The following is a 21701-nucleotide window of genomic DNA, read 5'->3' on the forward strand; positions in this document are numbered from 1 at the left end:
AAGGCAGTGGTTAAATCTCTGCTTGTAGTGGTTATTGCTAGTAGTTGCTGGATAATCTGTGGGTTTAGTCTTAAATGCAGTTCTCCCCCTGCTCTTATGTAGTCTGAGAGCACTACTCCTTCACCCCTGGCTTATCCAGATACTGTTCTTTATTTATGGTATTTAAAAATAGAAATAGAGGAGCTGAAATACTCGGCAAACTGCTAGCACTGCAAGTCAAGAGTTTATAATAATTTCAGTCATGTGAAGGAAAGATTCATACTTTGTCTGAAGAGGTTATATGTCTGCTTTTTCTCAGTTTTCCTTAAATAAATTAAGCTGTGCTTCACATAGATGTTAGTGCAGTGTACCTCACAACAATTTTGTGTGAATAGCTACTAAGTTTTGAACATGCACCATTTCATTATGCCTCATATGTTGTGAATGTAAGTTAATCTTCAAGTACAACTTGTCTTTGGTGTTATCAGTGTCTTGCTTTGTTTCTTCTTGAGTTCTATCTGGAATTTTTTTTCATTGAAAATTCTTTTCCAAAAGTCTTTCCCCTATAAAATAGTCTTTCCATATATCGCTTTAAACTGAAACTTTTTCTGTCCCATTGCGCATTTCTTTAAATTGTGTTTCAGCAAAGTTTTTTTTGCTCCCAAGGTGAGAGCAATTCCAAGCATGTTTGATAAAAATGCCATTGGGACAGAGTCTGAGGCTTCCACTCAACTTGCTTCCTTTTCTCTTTGAGTTTTACCTCATTTTATGGTGTGCAGACTTCTTTCCCTTCCATTCAGCCTTGACTGTGGGGGCACAAGGATCAGAAATGTCATTGTGGTTTATTATTATTTTCATCATCATGGGAGGTGGTGTACTCACCTTCCCTGGAGGTGTTTATGAAATGATGGCCTGTGGCACTTAGTGCCATGGTTTAGTTGACAAGGTGGTGTTTGGTCATAGCTTGGACTTAATGATGTCAAAGGTCTTTTCCAACCTGGTTAATTCTGTGATTATTATTATTAATATCTGTGTTTTCCCTTTAGCTGTCCTTTTCAGAGAGGTGTAGAGCTGGACTTGGCAGTGGGTCAGCAGTGATGTGCCAGACTGCATTTCCCTGTCTATAGCTGGGGCTGGGCGGTGGCTCAGGCTCAGAATCTGGCAGCCACTGCTGTGTGGGTGGGGTGGTGCCAGGCCAGCCTCCTGCTGCCCCTGAGGGATGCTCTCAGTGGGTGCCCTGTGAGGGCACCCTGAGGGATGCTCTCAGTGGGTGCCCTGTGAGGGCACCCTGAGGGGTGCTCTCAGCAGCCCTGTCACGGGGGCTGCTGCCTCTCTCCTCCATCAGAGGAAAGCACTTTGTGTTTTTGAAAGGAGCTCTTCTCTTACTGGGCATCTGCCCAGGTGATTTGCCTAAAATGTGCAATCTGTGTGCTTGAGCAAGCCTAGAGCAGGACCTGCTGAGGCAAAGTGGGCGAGGAGCTCATTTAAAATATGGTCTTGCCCTCTTTTTGATGAAGTTGCTTTTATATTCCTACTCCTTCTGTTTGTTGTTGTGATTATTTACATCTTGTCCCTTGGCCCCTAGATGAGTGATGTCTGAGATGTTGCATTGTATCTTTTTCTCCCTCAACTGACAGAAAATTACTTTCTCAAAAAGCCAAAAAGTAGTAATTGTAAAGGATTTTTTTCCACATTAAGCACCTTTTCTGTAGATCAGAATTTTTAAAACTAGACTCAATCTGTGAGCTTAATTTCAGTTTACCATTAGAATGTTCTCACTTAGCTGGAAACTTCCAAGCTGGAGGAACAGACCTCCACTGTTATAGCCTGCCTGCCCTTTCATATATTAACATTTAATATTTTTGCTCCTGTGTGAGCTCCAAAGTCAATTCAAGGCTTTTTAGTAAAAGCAGATTTTGTCCACTGTGAGCAAAAGCTCGTGATTGTCAGTGTGAAGTGTTCTTTCTGAAGTGTCAACAAAATGTATTTTGGCACAGAGGCCAGGCTGTTGAAAGCTGAGGGTTCACAAGAGGCCAGGGTAGAGGTGAAAGGAGCCTCAAGTGGGATGTCAGGGCTGTGGGGAGCAGAGGCAGGGGGATGAGAAAATTCAGTGACTGGGAAAGGGAGTGCAGGAATCTTTCAGAAGGGAGGCCTGGTGAGGAGGAGGAGGAAGAATCACTTGTATCTCAGTTTCCCTTCTTCTCTTCTGCATTATCCCCTACTACTTGTCTTGCTAGAATATTCCTCCTGACTATTATTGTGCACAGGAACAGATAAGTCAGGATCTGCTCATGGGGCAGGAAATGGAGGGGCTAAAACTGCTCCTGCTGCAGGAGGAAGATCAGGCAGCAACCCCATGGAATTGGTGTTGTGTTCATGCCACCACTAAGACGTTGGGAGCAGGGCAGCAGTGTCAAGTTGAGGGTGAGGTGAAGGCTCTTGAAGAGAAAAATATTCTTTCAGCTGTTCCTGACAGCTGCTTGCTCTGTCTGTGGGATGACTTTGCAGGACAAGGTTCTGATTTATTGTGTTTTGTTTGTACCAAACCAGGGATAATCTGGTGTTTATAATTCTTTAGAAATTCTCTGATTTCTGAACAACAGGATTTAAGATAGAAAAGGTAATGCTTACTCTGATCCCATGCGTTCTGTCCACTCAGGAGCTGTGGGGACATGGAAGGATTTCAAAACCTAGGACTGGAATCTGAAAGATGCCAAGTATCCCAGGGCTGAGTGCCCTCAATTCCCATCAGTTGCAAGTTATACTGTAATATGAGTTAATGGAGCAGTGAGCAGAGGGATTCAGCTGTTAGTCTGAGCTTCTGCACATACTCTGTTCAGAAAGGGCTGTACTGGAGAGAAAGCAGATCTGTGTGGCTAGAGGAAAAAATTCAAGAAGGGAATCCTTAATTTTTTTCCTATATTGTGTTGTGTATCTGTGGATGAAGAAGCACTTTGCATGAGGTAGTGAACCACTTTACTTGATGAGGAAGATGAAGCATGGAGCTTCTTTATTGCCTACCATTTTGAGACATAAGAAGAGAAAATATATATGTAAGAAGAGAGAATAAGGTAAGGGTCTTTGTGCAGTGACTGTTTTATCCTTCAGGGTATGGGGCTGGAGTCATCATCTGCTGTGTTTATCTTGTGCCACAGCAGGGAGACAGTCTCCTTTGCCTCTTCAGTAGCAGCAGAACTACAGTGAGCAGGAGGAAACACAAGGCTCTTTTGTCTTTGCCTTGTTTTCTGTTTTTTCTTTGAGCAAGGCTCTGACTCCAAACTCACTGTTGCAAATAAATTCCATTAGAACCTTGGACTCTGTACTGGCAAGTAGCATCCTATTACCAAAGAGTAACCATTTCTTGAGAATTAAGATTGCTATTCAGCTGTTCTTTTGTCTCTATGGCAACTTTAAGCAGTAACAACAAAGCAGTAGGTGATGTTGCCAGCCAAAAATCTGTAATGTTCAAGGGATTGTTGATAGCAACAAAATGGATGCCGGTGCAGGGTCACTTACAGCCAGTAATTGATACTGCACCTATGGCTCAAGTATAGCAGCATGGGACACTTTGAAGCAGAAAATAGACCAGAAAAAGTAAGGTTGATGCAATTGGTCTTTTTTATAAATTATACATGAGATCCTGCTTTAAAATTCAAAACTGTGGTTTTTCTTCCCTGATGGAATGAATTGCATGGAAAGGGAAGAGCTCCTTGTATGAACAATATATGCCACCTGGAGAGCAGCTCACACTTTCTTCTCGGTTTCTTGATGGAACAGAGAACAAGAGCTGCTTTACAAAAGTAGAGTCAGGTCCTAAAGGCAGTAAAAGTTGAAGTTCTCATCTAACTTCAGTGTTGATCTGAAAAAGGAAATATGCTAAAAAAGGCAATGCTTTTCTTAAAAATAATCCCACCCCAACCCCTTTTTATTTTATTATCATCAGTTTATTATCTTAATCTCATGGTGTTGGATTTGGAACTTTTACTGACATGTAAAATTGAAAAAAATTCAGGGGGAAAAAGCCATGAGAAAGTCAGACTGAACGCTGCTGAGACTAGTGCTGGAAACCAAGTATGAGAGAAAAAAAAATTTTAAAAGGATGATTGATGTTAAAGCAAGGAGAATAGGAATTATAGTAGTTTTTATGAAGAGGCATGCTAAATAAGGAAATCCATTCTTAAGAAAAAGTAGTGACAGATGTGTTAAGTTAATGAAAATAAAACTCTATTATTTTGAGTAATTTTTGCCTGATATTTGAGAAATCTATGTGAACTGCTGGTTCAGGATTCATTGTGGGAATTCTGCCTCTTAATATGTGTGTATGCACGTTGTCCGTGCAGTGTGTACCAAGACACCTTTTGTAATCTTGAAATAGCTGAATTTGAGTGCCACTTTCTCCAGTTAAAGTATAGTGTTAGTGCTCTGTATTTTGTGAAAGTCTCACTTCATTTACTGAAATTGGGGTTCCTCGTGGTTTGAACTGTTAGTAGTTGTTGTCTGCTATCAGAGGCTTTTCTCCTCCATGAGAAAGATGGAGGATGGAAAGTGCAACCAGCTGCTCTCCAGAGCTTACTTGGTAGCATCAAACAAACCCTACTTTGATGCAGGCAAACAGAACAGCTTAATCCTCTGGCAACAGCACAGGACACCACCTGATGTCTCTCTTAGACTTCAGAAAACTGGACAGATACTCACATGGTCCTTGCTTACCTATGGCTCTAGTTACACCTGTTTATGCCCTTAAATGAAGATAATATTAGTGTATTTTATTCAATTTGTTGTATTCTAATCATTTAGCCTACTTGTACTAAGAAGCACATCCAACTCTAGCTTGAAGTTTGATTTCCTTATTTGTTTTCATTTGTCTCAGATATGAAACTTTCTGAGCAGTCTTTTGGGTCTCAAACCCAAAGCACGCATTTAATTCAAATCAAATAATAGAGTTTTTGAAGTCCCCAGTTATTTAGACTTTCTTAACACTCTTAATGAAACTGTAATTCTAACCTACATCTTCAACCTTTCAAGTGTCAATGTGTTGTGTGACAAAACTTAAGCTGAGCTCTTACAGCATTGTCCTAGCATAAGCAAAGCATGGAGCAGTGGCATTCCAGATGTTTAGGGGTAAGTGGTTGATATGTCTGTATTGTTTTTACCTTTATTAGACAGAACAGTGCTTTCTTGCTATTGAAGGATGATCCTTGAAATGCCTAAGCAGTTGTTATAATTCTATCAATTATTCTGCACCATTAACCGCTATCATCTTTCTAATTATTTTCCTCTTTTTTAAAAGTCATTAAGTTCCAGATTATGAGCAAGATCTTGACACTTGCCATTATTTTCTATCTATTCTTTAAATATCACATATCCTTTCCCACCATTCCTTTAATTGTGACATGTATTAGGGATTTTTGTAGCTTCTTGTCAATAGATCTGTTAAACGATATTATTATTTTTTGAGATACACATGTGTATGAAGAATACACAAAATTCCATGGAGCCAGTCTTTTTTTTTTCCTCCTCTCTGCCAGCTTTTCACTTACCTGTTCTTCTGTTCCCACTGTTTTCAGTGCTATTTATGGTAAAGTGATTTTCAAATAATGTGGTGTTTGACTGACATTGTAGATTTAAGGTAGAATTCTTGTTTTATTTAATGTAGGTGGACTGGAGGACTTGAGATTCTGTGATTCAATGATCAGATTTTGATCAAAATGCTTTGATACATGTAGGAATAATGGCTGAAGCTTGGTATCATTCTAGAAAGAGTAAATATAAGTTCTTGGATAGGTACCTTCCTTTGTTGCCACTTGCACAGATCCTAATGTCCCTAAATGGAAGCTCCTTCTGCTTTTTGCTGATTCAGCTCCCAGTGCTTTGCATGCAGGCTGATGGTTACAGTAGATGTTAGGGAGGTGGCAACTAGCAGCTGTGCTCAGGGTGTTTCATGAACTTTGCTAGGAACGCATTAGGAAACATTAGCATTTAAAATGAGATACAACTGATGCTTAGGAATGAAATTTGTAAATCTTCTGTTTACTGGGAAGATAAGCAATGCTGCTTTTGACTATGACGCACGCTTGTCCTTAATATGAAAATAAAAGTGTTCCATGAACAAAAGCTCCCAGTTCCATTACAGCTGTGGAACTTTCCATTTCATGTGCAGTGGTAGCATGACTCTGTACAAATTTCTTTGACAAAAATAGTATTTATATGAAGTGGAAAATTCCACTTGCAGAGTGAGAGGGAACCTTAGCAACCTTCTTTTCCCAGAATTTGCAACTACTCTTGTGTTGAGAACTACTAAATTGTTCAATTGTCAACAACCAGATTTGTTAACAGAACTGTTAAAAGTTTTTCTGCTTTACTTCTCCACAGGAATAGGTACCTAATTCCAGAATTAAAATAAACACTGTTAGTGTTTATATTGTCTTCTGCACGTCAAGTGGAAAAGACTGCAAGTACCATCAGAAAATAAAAATGCAAATTTGAAACAGAAATAAGTGTTCTTGTTTCTTAAGCTAGAGCATTTTACTCTGTATAGAGATACAGAGAAATATAGAGCTATTTCTATCTATTTCTATATTATAATGTTAAGCTTTTGACAACTCTGTGGAGGAAGGATTGACTTTTTTTGCTGTAAAATGGACCCAATAAAATGCATTGCACTGGGATTTCATTTGTGTTAGCTGGTAACATATGCTTGTGGTTTTATTTGCTTCTGTGAAATGTTGTTTTATTGATATCTTGATCAAAACTCGTGATAAAGCACGAAAGATATGGCGTTCTTTAAATGAAGCAAGGCCATGCTTGTACTTCGTAAAATGAATGATTATGAATACCTTATTGCAAGTTGTTTTTAACAAGTGCAATCATGGTGCTCGTTGCTGGTCATCTAATCCTCTCCTTGCCAGAGCAGAATTGCTTCTCTTGTACATACAGCACTGTTTTATTCAGTCTTGATACAAGTGCATGGGCTGTTGAGAATCTCAAAATCTCTTAGGAGATTATTTCTGCACTTTGGTTCAGCTAAAAAAGGCTGCCACCGTGAGCATTAAATATCTCTCAGAATAATCTTGATGTCAAGAAGCTTTCCATGATGTTTAGACCTGTTTTTCTCACATCTCTTTATTTCAGTTCTCTCTATTATCCAAGACCTTTCAGAATTATTCACCTCAGAAGTCTTTTAAATACCTGTACCCCCTCTAGCCTCTATATCTGTTATGTATTTTTCCAAGGGTGTCTATTTTTAACTTTTTATGTTTTCTAGACTTCCCAAAGCTTGCTTTACCTCACTCTTTTCAATTTGTAAATCCTCTCCCAGTTAAAAGGTACCTGCTGCTCATCACAATAAGCTTTATCAGAAATGGATTTACGAGTCCTTCCTTCATGTAAAGGACACGTGGATAGTTTGAGCTTTGTCCTTCATGCTGTGACCAGGTTATTAGGCTTTTATTAGGCTTTTTCCTTCTTCACCTTAATTGCTACTCTGGCAGGTCAATCCCTTTCTCTTTCAACTCAAATATTATTTGGAAGTACATCAAGCATTTTTACTATTTATACCTTTTTTTCTCATATTTTTCACTGCATGACCAAGGGCACTACAATTTTTTCAGACAAAATGTCTAGATATTTTTATTTTCTGTAGTTTTTTGTCTAAGTCTTTTTTAATTCTGCACCACTGCCCAACAGAGCAATTTATCAATTCATACCAAGCCCAGCATATGAAGACTGGGTGGTTTTGAATTGATTTACAGATTTTCTCAGCTGTTATATTTGAGCATGTGTTTACAGAAATAGAAATACTGGGCAATGCTTATCGTATTAAAACCTCTGTTCTTATAGGCACTAAAGTTTGAAATCTCAAAGTCAGCTGCAGTTTTCTGATGCTTGCCAAACTGGAATCCAGTTGTTCTCATGATTTCTCCTTATCCCATTTTAAGTTAATTTTTCCTATCTTTCACAATGGATCAAATAATCTTGTGATTATTTAATTCACAAGAATTAAATAATTTGCTGCCGGTGAGAACTCATGTCACAGGATGACTGTTTCTCAGTTTGTGTTGGAGGCATATTTATCTTCTTTTTTCATGTTAAATGACTGCTCTTCTGAAATCCTTTGTTGCAAACAATGATTTGGAGGGGGGAAAAAAAGAATATGTTTATGGTTGTTTTGTATTCTGGCTTCAGTGTTGTCTAAGGACAAACTGATCTCTTTTTTTCCTTTCTTTTCTTTCTTTTTTTGAATTCCAATTGAGACATTAGTCACAGTAATCAGTTTGCGTGTATTCCATAATTGAAGTGTGCTCCATAAAGCATTTAAGATATGGGACATAGATTTCTGCTCTTTTATAACAGAAAACCTGAGGATTAAATTTCACTTTGCATGATTTTTTTTTGGTGCAACTTTGAAAATTGTTTAATAGAAGACGTTTGGATTTCATGTCCAAAAAGGTGTCAAACAAGCCTGAAACTCTGTGTTGGCAGAAAGCTGTAAGATTAAAAACTGTCTTTGCAAAGATGGTGAAATGGACCTTAAATTAAAAAAAATTTTAAAAAAAAACAAAAAAAACCCAAAAAAACCAAAGAAAACAAAACCCCAAACCACCAGAACTTGATACATATTGGATCTTTGAGGTAGATTTAGAATAATTTATCTTTTTCTCATAAATCTAAGCCTTTTCTTATTGGCAAATGGACTGATGCCAAATTTTGCCCCAAACAGGCAGAGTGACTGCCTAATCAGACTCAGCTTAAGTCAATTAAGCAGGAGGTATTTTATTAGCGACGCGTCGGAGAAATCACAAAATGGATTTCTGAGTTCACATAGCAAAAGCAAGCCTTATATACAATTTTGGGTATAGGATTACATCAGATCAGATACATAATCATGCATATTCATATGGGGCGTGGTGTGGGCGGAGCGTGGGCGGAGCGTAGGTGGAGACATCTCTTTTGGGGAATTTTCAGGTGGTCGTTCCTGTTGCCTTCATCATGGACGGGGTCTTTCCGATGAGTCTTCCTCTTTAAACTTTTGAACTCTTTTCCTAATTTGGTCAATTCCCGGTGTACTTGGCTTAGATCCCGTGGCTTGGCAAAAAACCCTTAGGGTCGTTTTGACATCGCTGGCTCTAAACCTGCTTAGCTTATACTTATCTCTTCCCCTGTCATGATGCTCTACCTTTTATCTAATTTATTGCTCTGTTTCCTAGTGCTGTGCTTTCTCCGTGTGTTCTAGTGCTAGGCCCTGTGCTAGGCCCTTCTTTACATGCTTCTCATTCCATGTTTTAACCCATTACTTCTGGAAGGCTATCTGCTTTAGGGCTTCAGGACTTACTGTTCTATTTCCTCCAATCTGACTATACTTTTTCAAATGCCTAAGAATCTTTTCTTTGAAACCAGCTAAGCTCATCATGCATTTTCCTGGTCAAAATGCATAAAAGCAAGTTAATCTGAAATTCGGTTATTTGATCTTCCTTCTGCTGACAGAATATACTGTAGTAATGGAGAAATTTCTCCCAGACTCAAATCGAATAGTTCCACAGAACTGTTTTGAAAATTCTGGAAAAAGTACACAGAAATTACAAGGTGTAGGTACCACCAGTGGAGGTGGAGGGAGATACTTCTGCTTCTCCTGGAGGTGACTGTAAAAAAATATGGGATCCTTCTTCAGGTGATTGAGCTGCAACTGCAGAATGCAAGTTCAGAGCAACCTACTTGATCACCTGCTTAAGGAACTCCAGCTCCTGAATTAGGGACTTTGGTTAGAATCCTTGGGTTATGTGGCACTGAGTGCATTCTGGGGTATGGTTTCACTCTGAAAGACTGTATCTGCTGGGGAGATGCGTGGCATATTTAAAACCCATTCTGGAATGCATGATGAACTGTGAAACTATGTCTGGTGCATCCACAGAAACATACCAGCCTTGACCTTAACTAAGGGGCCAGTGTTTGATCCTTCCCTTGCAGATTTAGCATGCTACTGCAGCAGATATTTATGTGAGATGATATAATTCAGACGTCTGCACAGAGATGGAGGGAGAGTCCAGTAGAAGTGGTAATGGATAGAGGAGTGGGTGGGCTGTGATGCCCTCCCTGCACTCCAAGTACCTCTGCACAACTCCCTTGCTGGGTTCCTCCTACAGCTGCTGCCCTGGAACATGAGTTGTTCACCTCTTGCAAACACCTCTTTGCAGTCAGTGTTGGCATGTCTCATGTCCTCAGTGGGCTCCTCTGTGCAGAACTTTGAGAACTATTAGTCAGCAAAGAGCGTGTAGCAGTTTCTGTGCGTGGAAAGATCAAACTGAGGACATGAAACTGGTAACAAATACTTTGGTACCTTGTCTTGCTGTTGCTTTGCACTGGGGAAGGTTCACTCCGGTGTCTGACCTGGCAGCTGCTGCTTCTGCACAGAGCTCCTCCAGCTGAAGTCATTCCGCCAAATTTCACACTTGTATTGCTGCTAATCCTGGTGATTCTCTAGACTTAAAAGGAATGATGACAGATTTACACCAGAAGTAATAGATCCATGTTTGAATTATTTGCCAGAGTTTTTTACATCACACATCATAGCTCCAGTTCTCAAGTTTAGACAAGCCAGCTTGCTTCTCTTGGTTTTGTAAATATGGGCAATTAAAAGGGAAAAACAAGGTTATAAGTATTTAAAAGACTTCTTTGTGTCTAACCATATACTCATCAAATGCCTTCAACTGTGACTTCAAAATCTTACATGAATAATTCTTTCTTCAAGAATCTGGGTAGCATTTCAGTGTTTTTGCTTTCCCTTTTGCTGGGAGTAGTATTATAGCTACTAGAAATATCACTGGGGGTGGAAGCCACCCCTTTGCAATAGCAGTATTTTTGCTCCTTTGTGCTTTTTGCCTTTTCTTCCCACTTCACAAAACCAAAACATTCTTTCTTTGAATAATATAGTTTCAACTCTCATTGTTAAGTTTTGAATATTTTAGAAATACAAAGTCATATTTCAAACCATACACTTTCTGTTTAGTGTGCATTGCCTTTCAGTTAGAAAATCCTCTCTTCAGTCTTGCCAATCACAAAGTATGAAGTGAGGTTAGAGATCTGTGGTACTCTTGAGAATTAATAAGAATGTTTGAATGTGAATTTAAAGCCCAGTGATTGGGAATTTAAGCACATTCTTAAATCAGGCATCAGAATAGAAACAAATAAAAGGTGAAGGGCTCATTGCTTCTTCCTCACTACTCATAATTACGGGCTCAATTATTTACCACAGTATATAACCAGGGATTTAGAAGTGAAAGGGGAATACACTACCTGTTCCAGGAGGCAAGCTGGAATCTTTCTGATGCTTGGATTCATCTTTAAACTAGCATTTAGGATACTGAATATGAAGCATTGATTATTGCTTTTAAAATTAGAGTGAAATCTTGCAGTTATTTTAAGATAAGTAAAAGCACTACTTATTAGAACTGAGGGGAGCTGCTTTTTAGTAGAAGAAAAAAATGACAGAATAGCCATTTTGCCTGGTTTTTAATTATGCAGCAAAATGTTGCTCATGATAACACACCAAACAACCAGTAGTGAAAGCAGTTCTGAAAAGAGGATTGAGTTTTTTTCTGTAAGATATCCTTATCAGGATATTTATTTTTATTAAGCATACTGTAAGGGTTTGAAAGTTCTTCTAAAGAAACCCTAATAAGAATGCAGCTGCAAACTGTCTCATGGCAGAGGCAAGTCAGGAAATGTGGCAAGAATAATTTGCCTAAACAAAAAAAATTCCTACAGATACAAGCAAAAGAACTATATGTAGGGGTAGGAAATGGAAGCAGGTTTGAATTGCTAAGAATGGTGAAGAAAGAGCAACATGAATCTGTAGGAAAAAAAATTAGAAAATAAAATGAGATAAATAAGCATCAAACATAAAGAAATCTTTCTCTAAATGCACTTACAATACTTACAAAAGACCAAATTAAAATTTGGGTTGTTTTTGTGAGAGTCAGATAAAACCAAAAGTTTGGGTTGCATGGAGCCAGTTGGTAATTACTTTTTGCTAAAAAGATCAGTTATGTTCATGTGACAGTTGCCAATATAAACAACAAAAGCCTACAAGAACATGTCAGAGTGTATCAATGAACCAGAGTCTTCAAACCTCTGGCTCTGACAGACACACCACAAGGATACTTGCATGGATGAAAATAGAGATCTGTGGTACTTGTAAAAGAGGTTCCAGAGCAGTGAGAGAGCTGATGGGGTCACAGTAATTTTAAATCTTCCCTTTGAAGAAAAGGAAAAATGAATTATGCCAAAGTATATAAAGGAAATCAGGAGCTGAGTAATAACCAATGCAGCACATGAGCAGGAATCCCTATTCTGGGAGTGCAGGGCTGGACTGCTGTTCATAAGGTGAACATGAGTTAACACTGCTGTGTTGGCAGCTTAAACAGACACCATCCTGAGAGAAATAACCAGAAACACAAAGTGGCAGGCATGAAATTTGGCTGTTACACTGCAGGGAAGATGAGGGCTAGTTCAGATGAGTCTGGATGACAATAAGATACATCAGTGCTCAACAAAATTTTTCTTTTCTGCTGCCACCAACTTGGTACTCTGTTTCCCAACCATGACTTCAGTTCGACCTGCTCACTGGGCTGCTCAAAGGCAAGTTTCTCTTTTGTTGGTCTGTGTTTGTTTACAGCTGGTCTGACTCCCTGTGCTGGCTCAAGGGAATGTTAGGAGAAGAGGAGCAGTGAGGCTGCCCAGCCTGCTCCTGGTGTCATCATGGAGAGCTGATGCTGCACAGCACATTTTCAAAAAATACTTTAAACTTGTCTTAATCAAACACTATGCTGAAAATAAATAAATTACATTTATTTGTGATATAAATCATATTAAAGTGATATTAATTAGTCTCTGGGAAACTAGAAGAAAAAAGCCTTTTTTTGAAAGGCTTATATCAGTTGAAGCACTGTTCAGTCAGTTCAAATGTTTGAGTAAAAAAAATTCTTATTTGATCCAATCTCAATTTAATTTAACAGAAACACTCTGTTACCTGCTTCTTTTCTTTTTTGGGTTTTTTTTTCCTTCTCTTTTTCTGAAGATAATCTGAGGGTGGGGTTGTCAAAGTTCATGTCATACATTCTTTGAAAACATAACAGCATCAAAAGTCTTTATGTCCCAGCCTTGGCAGGGCTGGAGCACTGCTGCATCCCAAGGCAAAATAAGGTTTTTAGTCAGGTACTGGTGTTTAATTAATGTTCAATAACATCACAAATGTGGTGGTCTGGGCTACCAGATCTGTTCATTTGAAATATTTTGTCTTCCTTCTCCCTTTATAAATAGAGGGTAGATAGGACATCTTTCAGTTTTATAAATTTTCAAGTTCTTACTTATTCATCAATGCTGACTTTGAGAATAAGTAAAGCAGTGCACCTTAATTCAAGAGAGACAGGATTTGTGGACTTTGATCTTCTGAATGCCATGACCCCATGCTGGCTGTAACCCTGTGCTCTGAGGTCCCCTTTTATGAACTCTTCAAAAAATTCAGACACCATTTCTTTTCATTTTTTTGTTTCTTTCTTCCCCCAGAAGTTATTTTAAATGCAGCTCTGTAGCAGACAGCTAGCTAGTAACCCTTTTAAGTTTAATTCTAAGAAGGATAGCAGGGGAAAAGCCAGTGAAATTCAGTTTATTAGTCTTTTAGATTATATTTTCATGTTGAATAGCAGGCTGCCCTTCTTTCAGGGTCAAGTTGCAAATACTCACACAATCACAGATTATTCTGAGTAGGAAGGGACCCACAGGGATCTTCAAAGTCCAGTTCCTGCTCCTGCACAGGACAGCCCCAAGAATCAGGGGGCACATTTCAGGCACATGGTGTGCTCTTCTCCCAGATCTTCAAAGCTAAACACACAATTACAACAGGCCAGGTTTGTTCAGGCTTGATAGCTGCTCACTATTTCACAGCACCCAAAGTCACAAAAGCACCATGTTGCAATGCAATTATTATTTACCTCTGAGTCCTAAGCTGTTTGTTTATATGTGTATATGTATATGCTGAAGTGCTGCAGAGGTGGTGGATTATACCCTTAGTGACTTAAGTAAGCACCATGGCACTGATTAATACTGGGAAGCCTTTACAGGACTCCATGCTCTGTGTTTTATTATACCTTTTGGCTTGCTGAAATCATTCGTGATTTTGGGGTCACAGCAAAAACATATGAAACTTCTGGGTATTGTAAGGCACTGGTAAATCTGTAGTACTTGCCTTCCTTTGGTGAATGACCTACAGAACTCTTGTGCTCTTTCCACAGGCAGGTTCAAGTTCCTTTCTTTGCATTGTTAGGTGAGAGAAGCGCTAAGCCTGGCTCCTGCTCTCATCTGTGGAGTGAGCTCTCTGCACTGTTTGTTTCCAGGTGTGGTGCTGCAGGATGCACTGGTTACGTGTAAAGCTTGAGCTCTGGCTTGCCCCTTGCTGAAGATGTTCAAGAGTGTGGGCTCTGAAAAGCAGTAGATGTAGTATGTCATCTGATTAGGAGGAAGTTGAAATCCTCCAGGAAATCCAATGGAGATGTTCTTGTTGCTTTAGTTAGGGGCAACAGCTAGAAAAAACCTTCATGTGTTTGATCTCTTTTGGACAGGTGCTTGTGTGCTGCATGGCCTATGCTGTGGCAGAGCAATTAAGTTCAATGTGGTACCTGTGTAGACTACATGGAATATATCATAAAGGTTTTTAAATCTGCCTTTCTTCCCTGTATCATTGTTTTTTATTTCTAAGCAGAAAGATAGTGGTTCTTTTAAAAACATGTACCTAGCTATGGAAATGATGGCAAGTTAGGGGAAGATTGTGACTGGTGTTGTGATGGCTTGGATAGAAAAGGGGTGGAGTGAACTTCTTTTGAAATTTCTGGAAATCTGAGAATTTTAATTGGGGGGAAAATATATTTCATTTGGTGGAGACCTGGGTTTCCGTTGCCAATATTTAAGAGACTTGTTTGAATAACCTAATTAGTTCTTGCACCAGTCTTTTATCTGAAGGATATTTACAGGGCAATATCAATTGAAAAATTTTAAAAAGAAAACAAGAAACAACTTGGGTAACTGTATTTTGTATAGGAGATTGTGTGTTAAGCAGGAAAAGCAAATGAAGCATGAAATTCTCTGAGCTGTGACGACGTTCAAGAGCGTTGGAAATTGTCTAATGTGGGTGGTAAAGGGATGACACATCTGTGAGGATGTATCTGTCTAGACCCCTCTTACCTTTGTGCACAGCACTACTGAGCTGGTGGGTTGGCATATTGAAGGTGATTGAAGGAGCAAGAAACCAGCTGCAAACATAAATCTGTTTGCCCAAGAAACAACAAAGGATTCCCTCAGCAGCATTCCTGGTGACAGACTCGTTTGGTTTTTGTGGGTAGCAGCTCAGTACCTCCTGGAAGAAAGCCAGTGCTGAGGCTCACTAAGGGTTAGATGGTGGCACCAGTGGTGCCTCAATCATGGGTAAGAGTTGGATTTTGAGAAAAATCGGGTTATGTGACAGTTAAGGGATAACAGACTCTAAAAAAACTAACTGCAATTAAGTGCTTTCCTCCAAATTATGAAACTTTCAAGGTAATTATATTGGACTCTTTTTCTCCTCTTCTTTATCAGGGAAGCTTCAGCTTGTAAGAAAACTTGTGTTTCTTGAACCAGAAGGGAAGAGATCCTGGGGCAATTATAGGCTTGGTGCCCAGCACCAAAGCACATGCACTGAGGAAAATGGTGGAGACTGCTACAGGAGTTCCACCATGCTCTGGACAAGAGTGTGCCTTCAGTAGTTGTTACCTGATGTGTTTTCATTCGAGGGTGACAGCAGCAAAGCAAACACCTTCTTTCATTGCATTTGGGTTGGGACAGTACAAATGGTAAGGGTGGGGGCTGGTTTAAATAAAACAAGTAAAAGAATCCTCAGGATTTCATAAATATCTCCATTAGTCCAGATGGCAGGAGAACAGAGAGCTGAAAAAGATGCAGCTGTTTTTTCTTTTATACTTGGAGAACTTCAAAGAGAAAACAAGTCCAAAGCAATGTTTCCTAGAAGCAGATAAGAACAGAGGAGGGGGTAATGCTGCTCGCTCAGTCTGGGGAAACCAGGAGGAGAAGCTTTACCTGTCCAGAGGATTCTGAGAAAAAGAAATAGGGATAGACTGCAGAACTTCAGCTGATCTTAATGTAGGCCAGAGCATTGCATTTATTAATAGTTGTTACTGGTTTATTAGAAAAAGTCCAGCTTACTGAGCTTGTTCAGGTTAAGCCTTGACATGGCACACTGTTTTTCAGTCAAACTAACTGTCTGGGTTGCTTTAGAAGTCTAGAGAATTATCTCTTTTAAGAAACTAATGGCAAATATTTCCATAGTATCTACAGATAATAACAAATTTCAATTTTACTCCAGCCAACATGTTTCTTCTAAATATAGTAAAGGATGTTTTGTAATTTATTTAATTGCTTAAACTTGACAAGGAGCCAGTGCTAACAAACTTGCTTTGATAGCAATACAGCACTTGTGGCGTTGCTTGGCTTGGGAGTGGAAATGCTGAGAAGAAATGTGTGAAATAAACAGTGAAGCACAACTGCTGTGAGCTCTGCTGCTCAGCATGCAGGTGTGCGGTCCTGAGCCACAGGAGGGACACAGGGGACACGGAGGGAGGGAGGGAGGGGACACGGAGGGACAGATGCATGAGTCACATGTCCTGCAAGTACAGGAAGGACAGGGCTCTTCCTGGTGTTATGGGCAGGGAATTGTAATGCAGCTATTTAGGGAAAATGCAAGATACTCTGTTTCACTTCTAATTATTGGCCTTCATTTCCTACTCCATCTGTTCCGGTATCTTCCACAAAAAACCTTTGGGGATTCCAGTTGTTATTGAAAACTATTAGAAAGGCTGCAAGAAGAATAAGATTTTTCAACTTTCAACTGCAAGAAGAATAAGATTTTTTAAAAATTAATTTTCTAAGATATTTGTCTCTAAAATACTGAAATTTCAGTTTCTTATTGTTTTGTCTAATCTTGTCCCTCTGCAGCCCCCCTCTCCGCAGTAGATATCATTATTTGTCCATAAATATGATTTTGATATACTAAATGTAGAGGTTAAGGTGGATGTAGATTGTCCAATGCATAGAAATTTGTCACTCAAATACTTTTATTCAGTCCTGAGAATGTTTATTCTTCCACTCGCTTGCTCTGAGTATGGATTTCTTCTTTTGATAGGAGGTTTAAAATATTATAGTAACATCTTTAGGTAACAGGAAAGCAGGAGAGACTTGAATATGGCTTTAGATTTCTCTATAGTTGCCTTTAATGAAGATATTGGAAGAGAATGCTTTCAAGTCTGAAACATGATTCATTTATTTAAGTAAGCTGAAATAATTCATGAATGTGTTTTATATATGAGCATGTTCTGTGATTGAATTGGAGGTTTTTCTGTATAATGGTCTAATAATGACCCAAATCTGAGGAATTAATGAGCAGGCATTAAACTTTTTTGTGTTTTTCAGTGACAAAGAAAAGCACTTGGTGAGAAAATCACAGAAGTAATAGTGTCACAAATAGTTTTCAAGAGGTGCAGAGGGTGAAGCTGTGTACTGAGATTTGACTGATCTTGATGCCACTTTTACTTGAAGAAGAGGATCAGTGACTGTTTACCATGGCCGAGGTTAACTGTGATTCCCTCTGCCAAAACTGCAGTCCTGCTGGTCTGGAATTCTGTTTTTTTCTGTGAAGCTGGAAAAGTGGGGATGTTCTTAGAGATTCTTCAAGCCCTTATGTTACCTGTCCCCTTATTGGCAACAGGCTAAATCTTGCTTCATTGGCCCTGGGGACACGTCTTGCCACAGGAGGGACAGATACAAGACCTAATTACTCCCCAAAAATATCACTTGTGCTGCTTAATCCATTGCACCTTATTTGTTAGAGGCAGATTAAATTTGGGTAAAGATGACAACCTTTCCTAACTTCTGTGGAAACGTCAGTGTCCCAGTGCATTGCAGTGTATGCAAAGCCATGTGTATGTGACTAAAGAGGAGCAGCACCTGTTACACAGGGACTTTTTTGTTCAGATAAACGTGTGTAGGAAGAAGAAAAACTTTTCATAAAATGAGACATTTTGGGTCAGCTGAAAACCTCTTTTCCTCCTCTTTGACAAGAGTAAAAGGGGCCAGTGAGGATTAGTGCCTATTGCAAAGTCTGTCCACAGTGTGCATTCTCAGTATTTAGATAACTCCTGCTGTGGGAGTCAAAATTGGAGTTATAAAACAGTGTTTAAGAAGTATAAGCTGAAATAAGCAATTGCCTTTGAAATAAATATAACTGCTCTTTCTTGTAAAGATTTACATGTAGTTTAAAACTGTTCTTGACATGGTAAGTTCTCTTTCTCATTAAAATGCTAATGAAATTATAAACATCTGTTAAATTAATGAAAGATAATGATAATGAAGCTTGTCAGCAACAACTTTTTTGTGCCAATATTCCTGCTTAGTTCAGGTCTGGATAAAGATTTGGTGAAGTAGTAGTGAGAATCTATTTGACCATTGGGAGAAATGCCAGGGCAAAACTGTCCTATTGCATTTGATTTGATGGTTTTTTCATGAAGTGCTTCTACTTGTAATTTAGGCCACCTTGACAAGATAATTCCTTCAGAGGCTTTCAGAGGTGAGTCTAAGCCAAACTTCAGTCCAACAGGGTTATCAATATTTGACTGGCAATTGTTGAAGTAGTAAATTGGCAAACAAAACAAACACATTTTGTATGATTAATGCCTTCACTCATCAGTCTGGTAGGTGTATATATTTTCTTTTCTTTGTGGGCTCTAAATGTATTTTAGTCACCTGGCTATAAATTACTCTGGCAGCAGAAAAAACATGGACTGAAAAATTAGAGAGAGGTTTCAGATGTCTTTTTCGCATGAAAGATTATGTGCTCAACGAAGGAGTACAAAGAAGGTTGCTTTTTTTTCAGTAGGATGCCTTAAAGATTTTATGCCACATGCTTTCTATACATTGAATAAGGACAGTATCAGAAAAGTAACTTTGATTTCAAATGTCAGTCACAATCTGAGTCTATTCTGTTGGGGTTTTTTTTCTGTAAAATTGAGTTAGAATATGTAACCATAGCTTCATTGAAGTACATTTATGTAAGGAGAGGATAGGTCTTCTTTAACTTCACGGATCTTTAATTGCTTATGAACTTCAAAGAGAAACTTGCAGAAGTTAGATTGATGATGGCCCTTTAGGTAATTGAATACAACATAGTTCCTGTTTGAATGCAACTCTGAAATCCAAATTATGTAAATCTACTGTTTCAGAGCTAGCTAGTAGAAATAATCATCATTTTTGCAGTTGAAGATACTTTCTTTGGATAAATTCTCTGACACACTGCTTTCCTATTGATTCATCTTTTCCATTATGGATATGAATAAGAAACTATGGGCATGTTAGCCTTTAGCTTTTTGACGTTTGTGACTCCACTTGAATAAGCTTTGACGTACACTTAATTAGGCACAACTGTCAATTGGTCTCACGGGCTTATGCAGGAACAAACTTGACATTTATGAAAGTATTGGGATAGAAGAAGGGAGAAAATATTCTGGGAAAGTTTCTCAAGCATATTTTTCCTTTCAAGTTGTGCAGCTCTGTTGGGATGGTATGAAACATTCTCTTTGCATGGCTGTCGTTGACCCATCTTTGTGCAATCATGATGTTTTTCCTATAGAAGAAACAGAGAATAGATTACAGCCTGCTATTCATGTGCTAGACCATAATATGATGTTTACTATGCTGCAGCTGAGATCAAGATGACTGTCTCTCCAGCATCAACAAAATTGGAGCTCAGGGCTAGTTACAAGTGTTTGTTCATCCAAAAAATCCATGCAGACCCATCTGGCTTCTGAACTTTGCTTTCCTTTTGGATACCATAAGATGGACTTGCAATTGTGACTGTGGTGAGAGGACAGTGAAAAGGAGGAAAATCTCTCCTTTGTCTTCAGTTTTGTGTGTCCTTAACAGGCAGAAAGGGAGATCCCTTAATGGAAGACTGGTGCTCAAGCAGCCCATACGGATTGCCTGGCATTTTGCAAGTGGACAGAAATGATTTGATTTTATGGGAGAAGAGAAGGAAAATTGGTTGTTTACTTCTCTAACCCCCTCCTTCTCACTCACTCTCAGTCCCCCTCCCCTTCCCTCCTGCCCATCCCCTTCCTGGCTGGGTTACAAAAGCTCAGATGTCTTCCATGAGAAAAAGCTCAGGTATTGTGTAAGCTGTGCTTGAGACAAGGGAAGCTCCTCAGAGGCCTGTTATGCTCCCAGCTGCTGGCCACTGATGAGTGGAAGGAGGAGGTAATTATGGAGAAATTGTGACAGAGGTAGGAGAGACAGAGTGACTCACCCTCCTTTAGAGGTGTGGGACACTTATGTTCCCCTGCCTGCTCCTGTCGGTGTTGAATTATTTATTCAGTCCAGAAGGAGACACTGAGGGTTTTTTTCGTTTGTGGTTTTGGTTCTGGTTTGTTGTTTCTTTTTTTCTCTTTGTATTTCAATGATGGAAATTTTATTTGAAATATATTTTGTATGGTTTCAGGGGAAAAATATACTCCCACAGGCATAGCTCAGAGCTGTGTGCTAGGCACACTTCTTGTGTGAATAGGGTAGATAGCTAGTTTAAAATGAATATTTGGACGTCTGTTCCTGCCCATTCCTTTTGGGATCTTGTTGGGCAATGATTCTTATGTGTATACAGAAAAAAATTCAGCATATATATTTCTGGAAAACTTTTGTTTGGAGAGCTCCAATTTTTAAAATAGTTAGCATTGCATGTAAAGAATTGTGTTCATCGGTATGCTAGCTGATTATTTAATTGTTGGCTGTTTTCTAATATTTGCCTTGCACTGTAAAAAAGGCAAATTTTTACACGTTCAATGAAATGTTATTGGTGTACCACCTGATAGTCAGAAGAGGGGAAAAATAACATGCAGATCACTATTTGGAAACAAACCTCTGGATTTCAGCATACATGTATTGTCTGTGCTGGCTGATCTAGTAGGCAACCATGAATTGCAGAAGCATCTGACTTTCATGGGCACCCATCCTGGCCTTTTTGGCACAAGTAGAATTTTGCAGCTGTAGAAAGGATTTATTCTACCTGCCAGTGTGATTTATATACCATATGTCTTCTCTTCAGCTTCTGAGTATCCATGGCCATAGGGAAGTGCTCTGCCTCGTCTGTCCTGTGTGTAAATAGGTTCCTTTTAATGATATTAACTCCTACAGAGCCTTGTCATCATCCCCTGTATAACTTTTTTCTTGGCGGTTGTGTCAGCTATACTGTGTGTGTTGCAGAAAGGAGAACGCCATGAATTCCTGGTTTTGTTTGCTCTTGGCAGGCACTACTACACTTCCCACCCTTGTGCGCACACCTACCTTGATGATGCAGCCTTCTCTGGATATCAAACCCTTTATGCCCTTCCCTGTGGACAGCAGCTCTGCTGTTGGATTCTTCCCAAATTTTAACACAGTAAGTAAAGGTGTTTCCACATTTAGTTTCAGTGTATGCTTTCCAATCTGGTTCTAATATCCAGTCCTGAAGCTGCCTTAAAACAGTGCATTACTTACACAGTTCTAGGGCGCCCTTTTATTCTGTGCCATGGCTTTTCACCCCGTATGAAGGGCTTGGAGTGGTGTTCAACCTTCTCACTGTGAACAGGGCTGATTGATTTTTA

General features: G+C 39.2%; 1 protein-coding gene across 11 annotated transcripts in view; it reads left to right on the top strand.

Moving 5' to 3' along the window:
* The window catches only part of ZNF385B (zinc finger protein 385B), a 151558-nt gene that overhangs the window by 75483 nt on the left and 54374 nt on the right, over positions 1-21701 (top strand). For 8 of the 11 annotated variants that reach the window (XM_074548367.1, XM_026791676.2, XM_026791678.2 and 5 more), the window contains one exon: positions 21366-21496. The exons of 2 other annotated variants lie outside the window; for them this stretch is intronic. In XM_074548367.1, coding sequence (XP_074404468.1) covers positions 21366-21496 — 131 coding nt within the window. Of the gene's footprint in view, positions 1-2578; positions 3051-21365; positions 21497-21701 lie in introns of those variants that run through there. One more of the 11 variants, XM_074548370.1, reaches the window with a different exon arrangement.

This window comes from Zonotrichia albicollis, chromosome 10 (assembly GCF_047830755.1).
Source record: "Zonotrichia albicollis isolate bZonAlb1 chromosome 10, bZonAlb1.hap1, whole genome shotgun sequence".
Taxonomy (NCBI): Eukaryota; Metazoa; Chordata; class Aves; order Passeriformes; family Passerellidae; genus Zonotrichia; species Zonotrichia albicollis.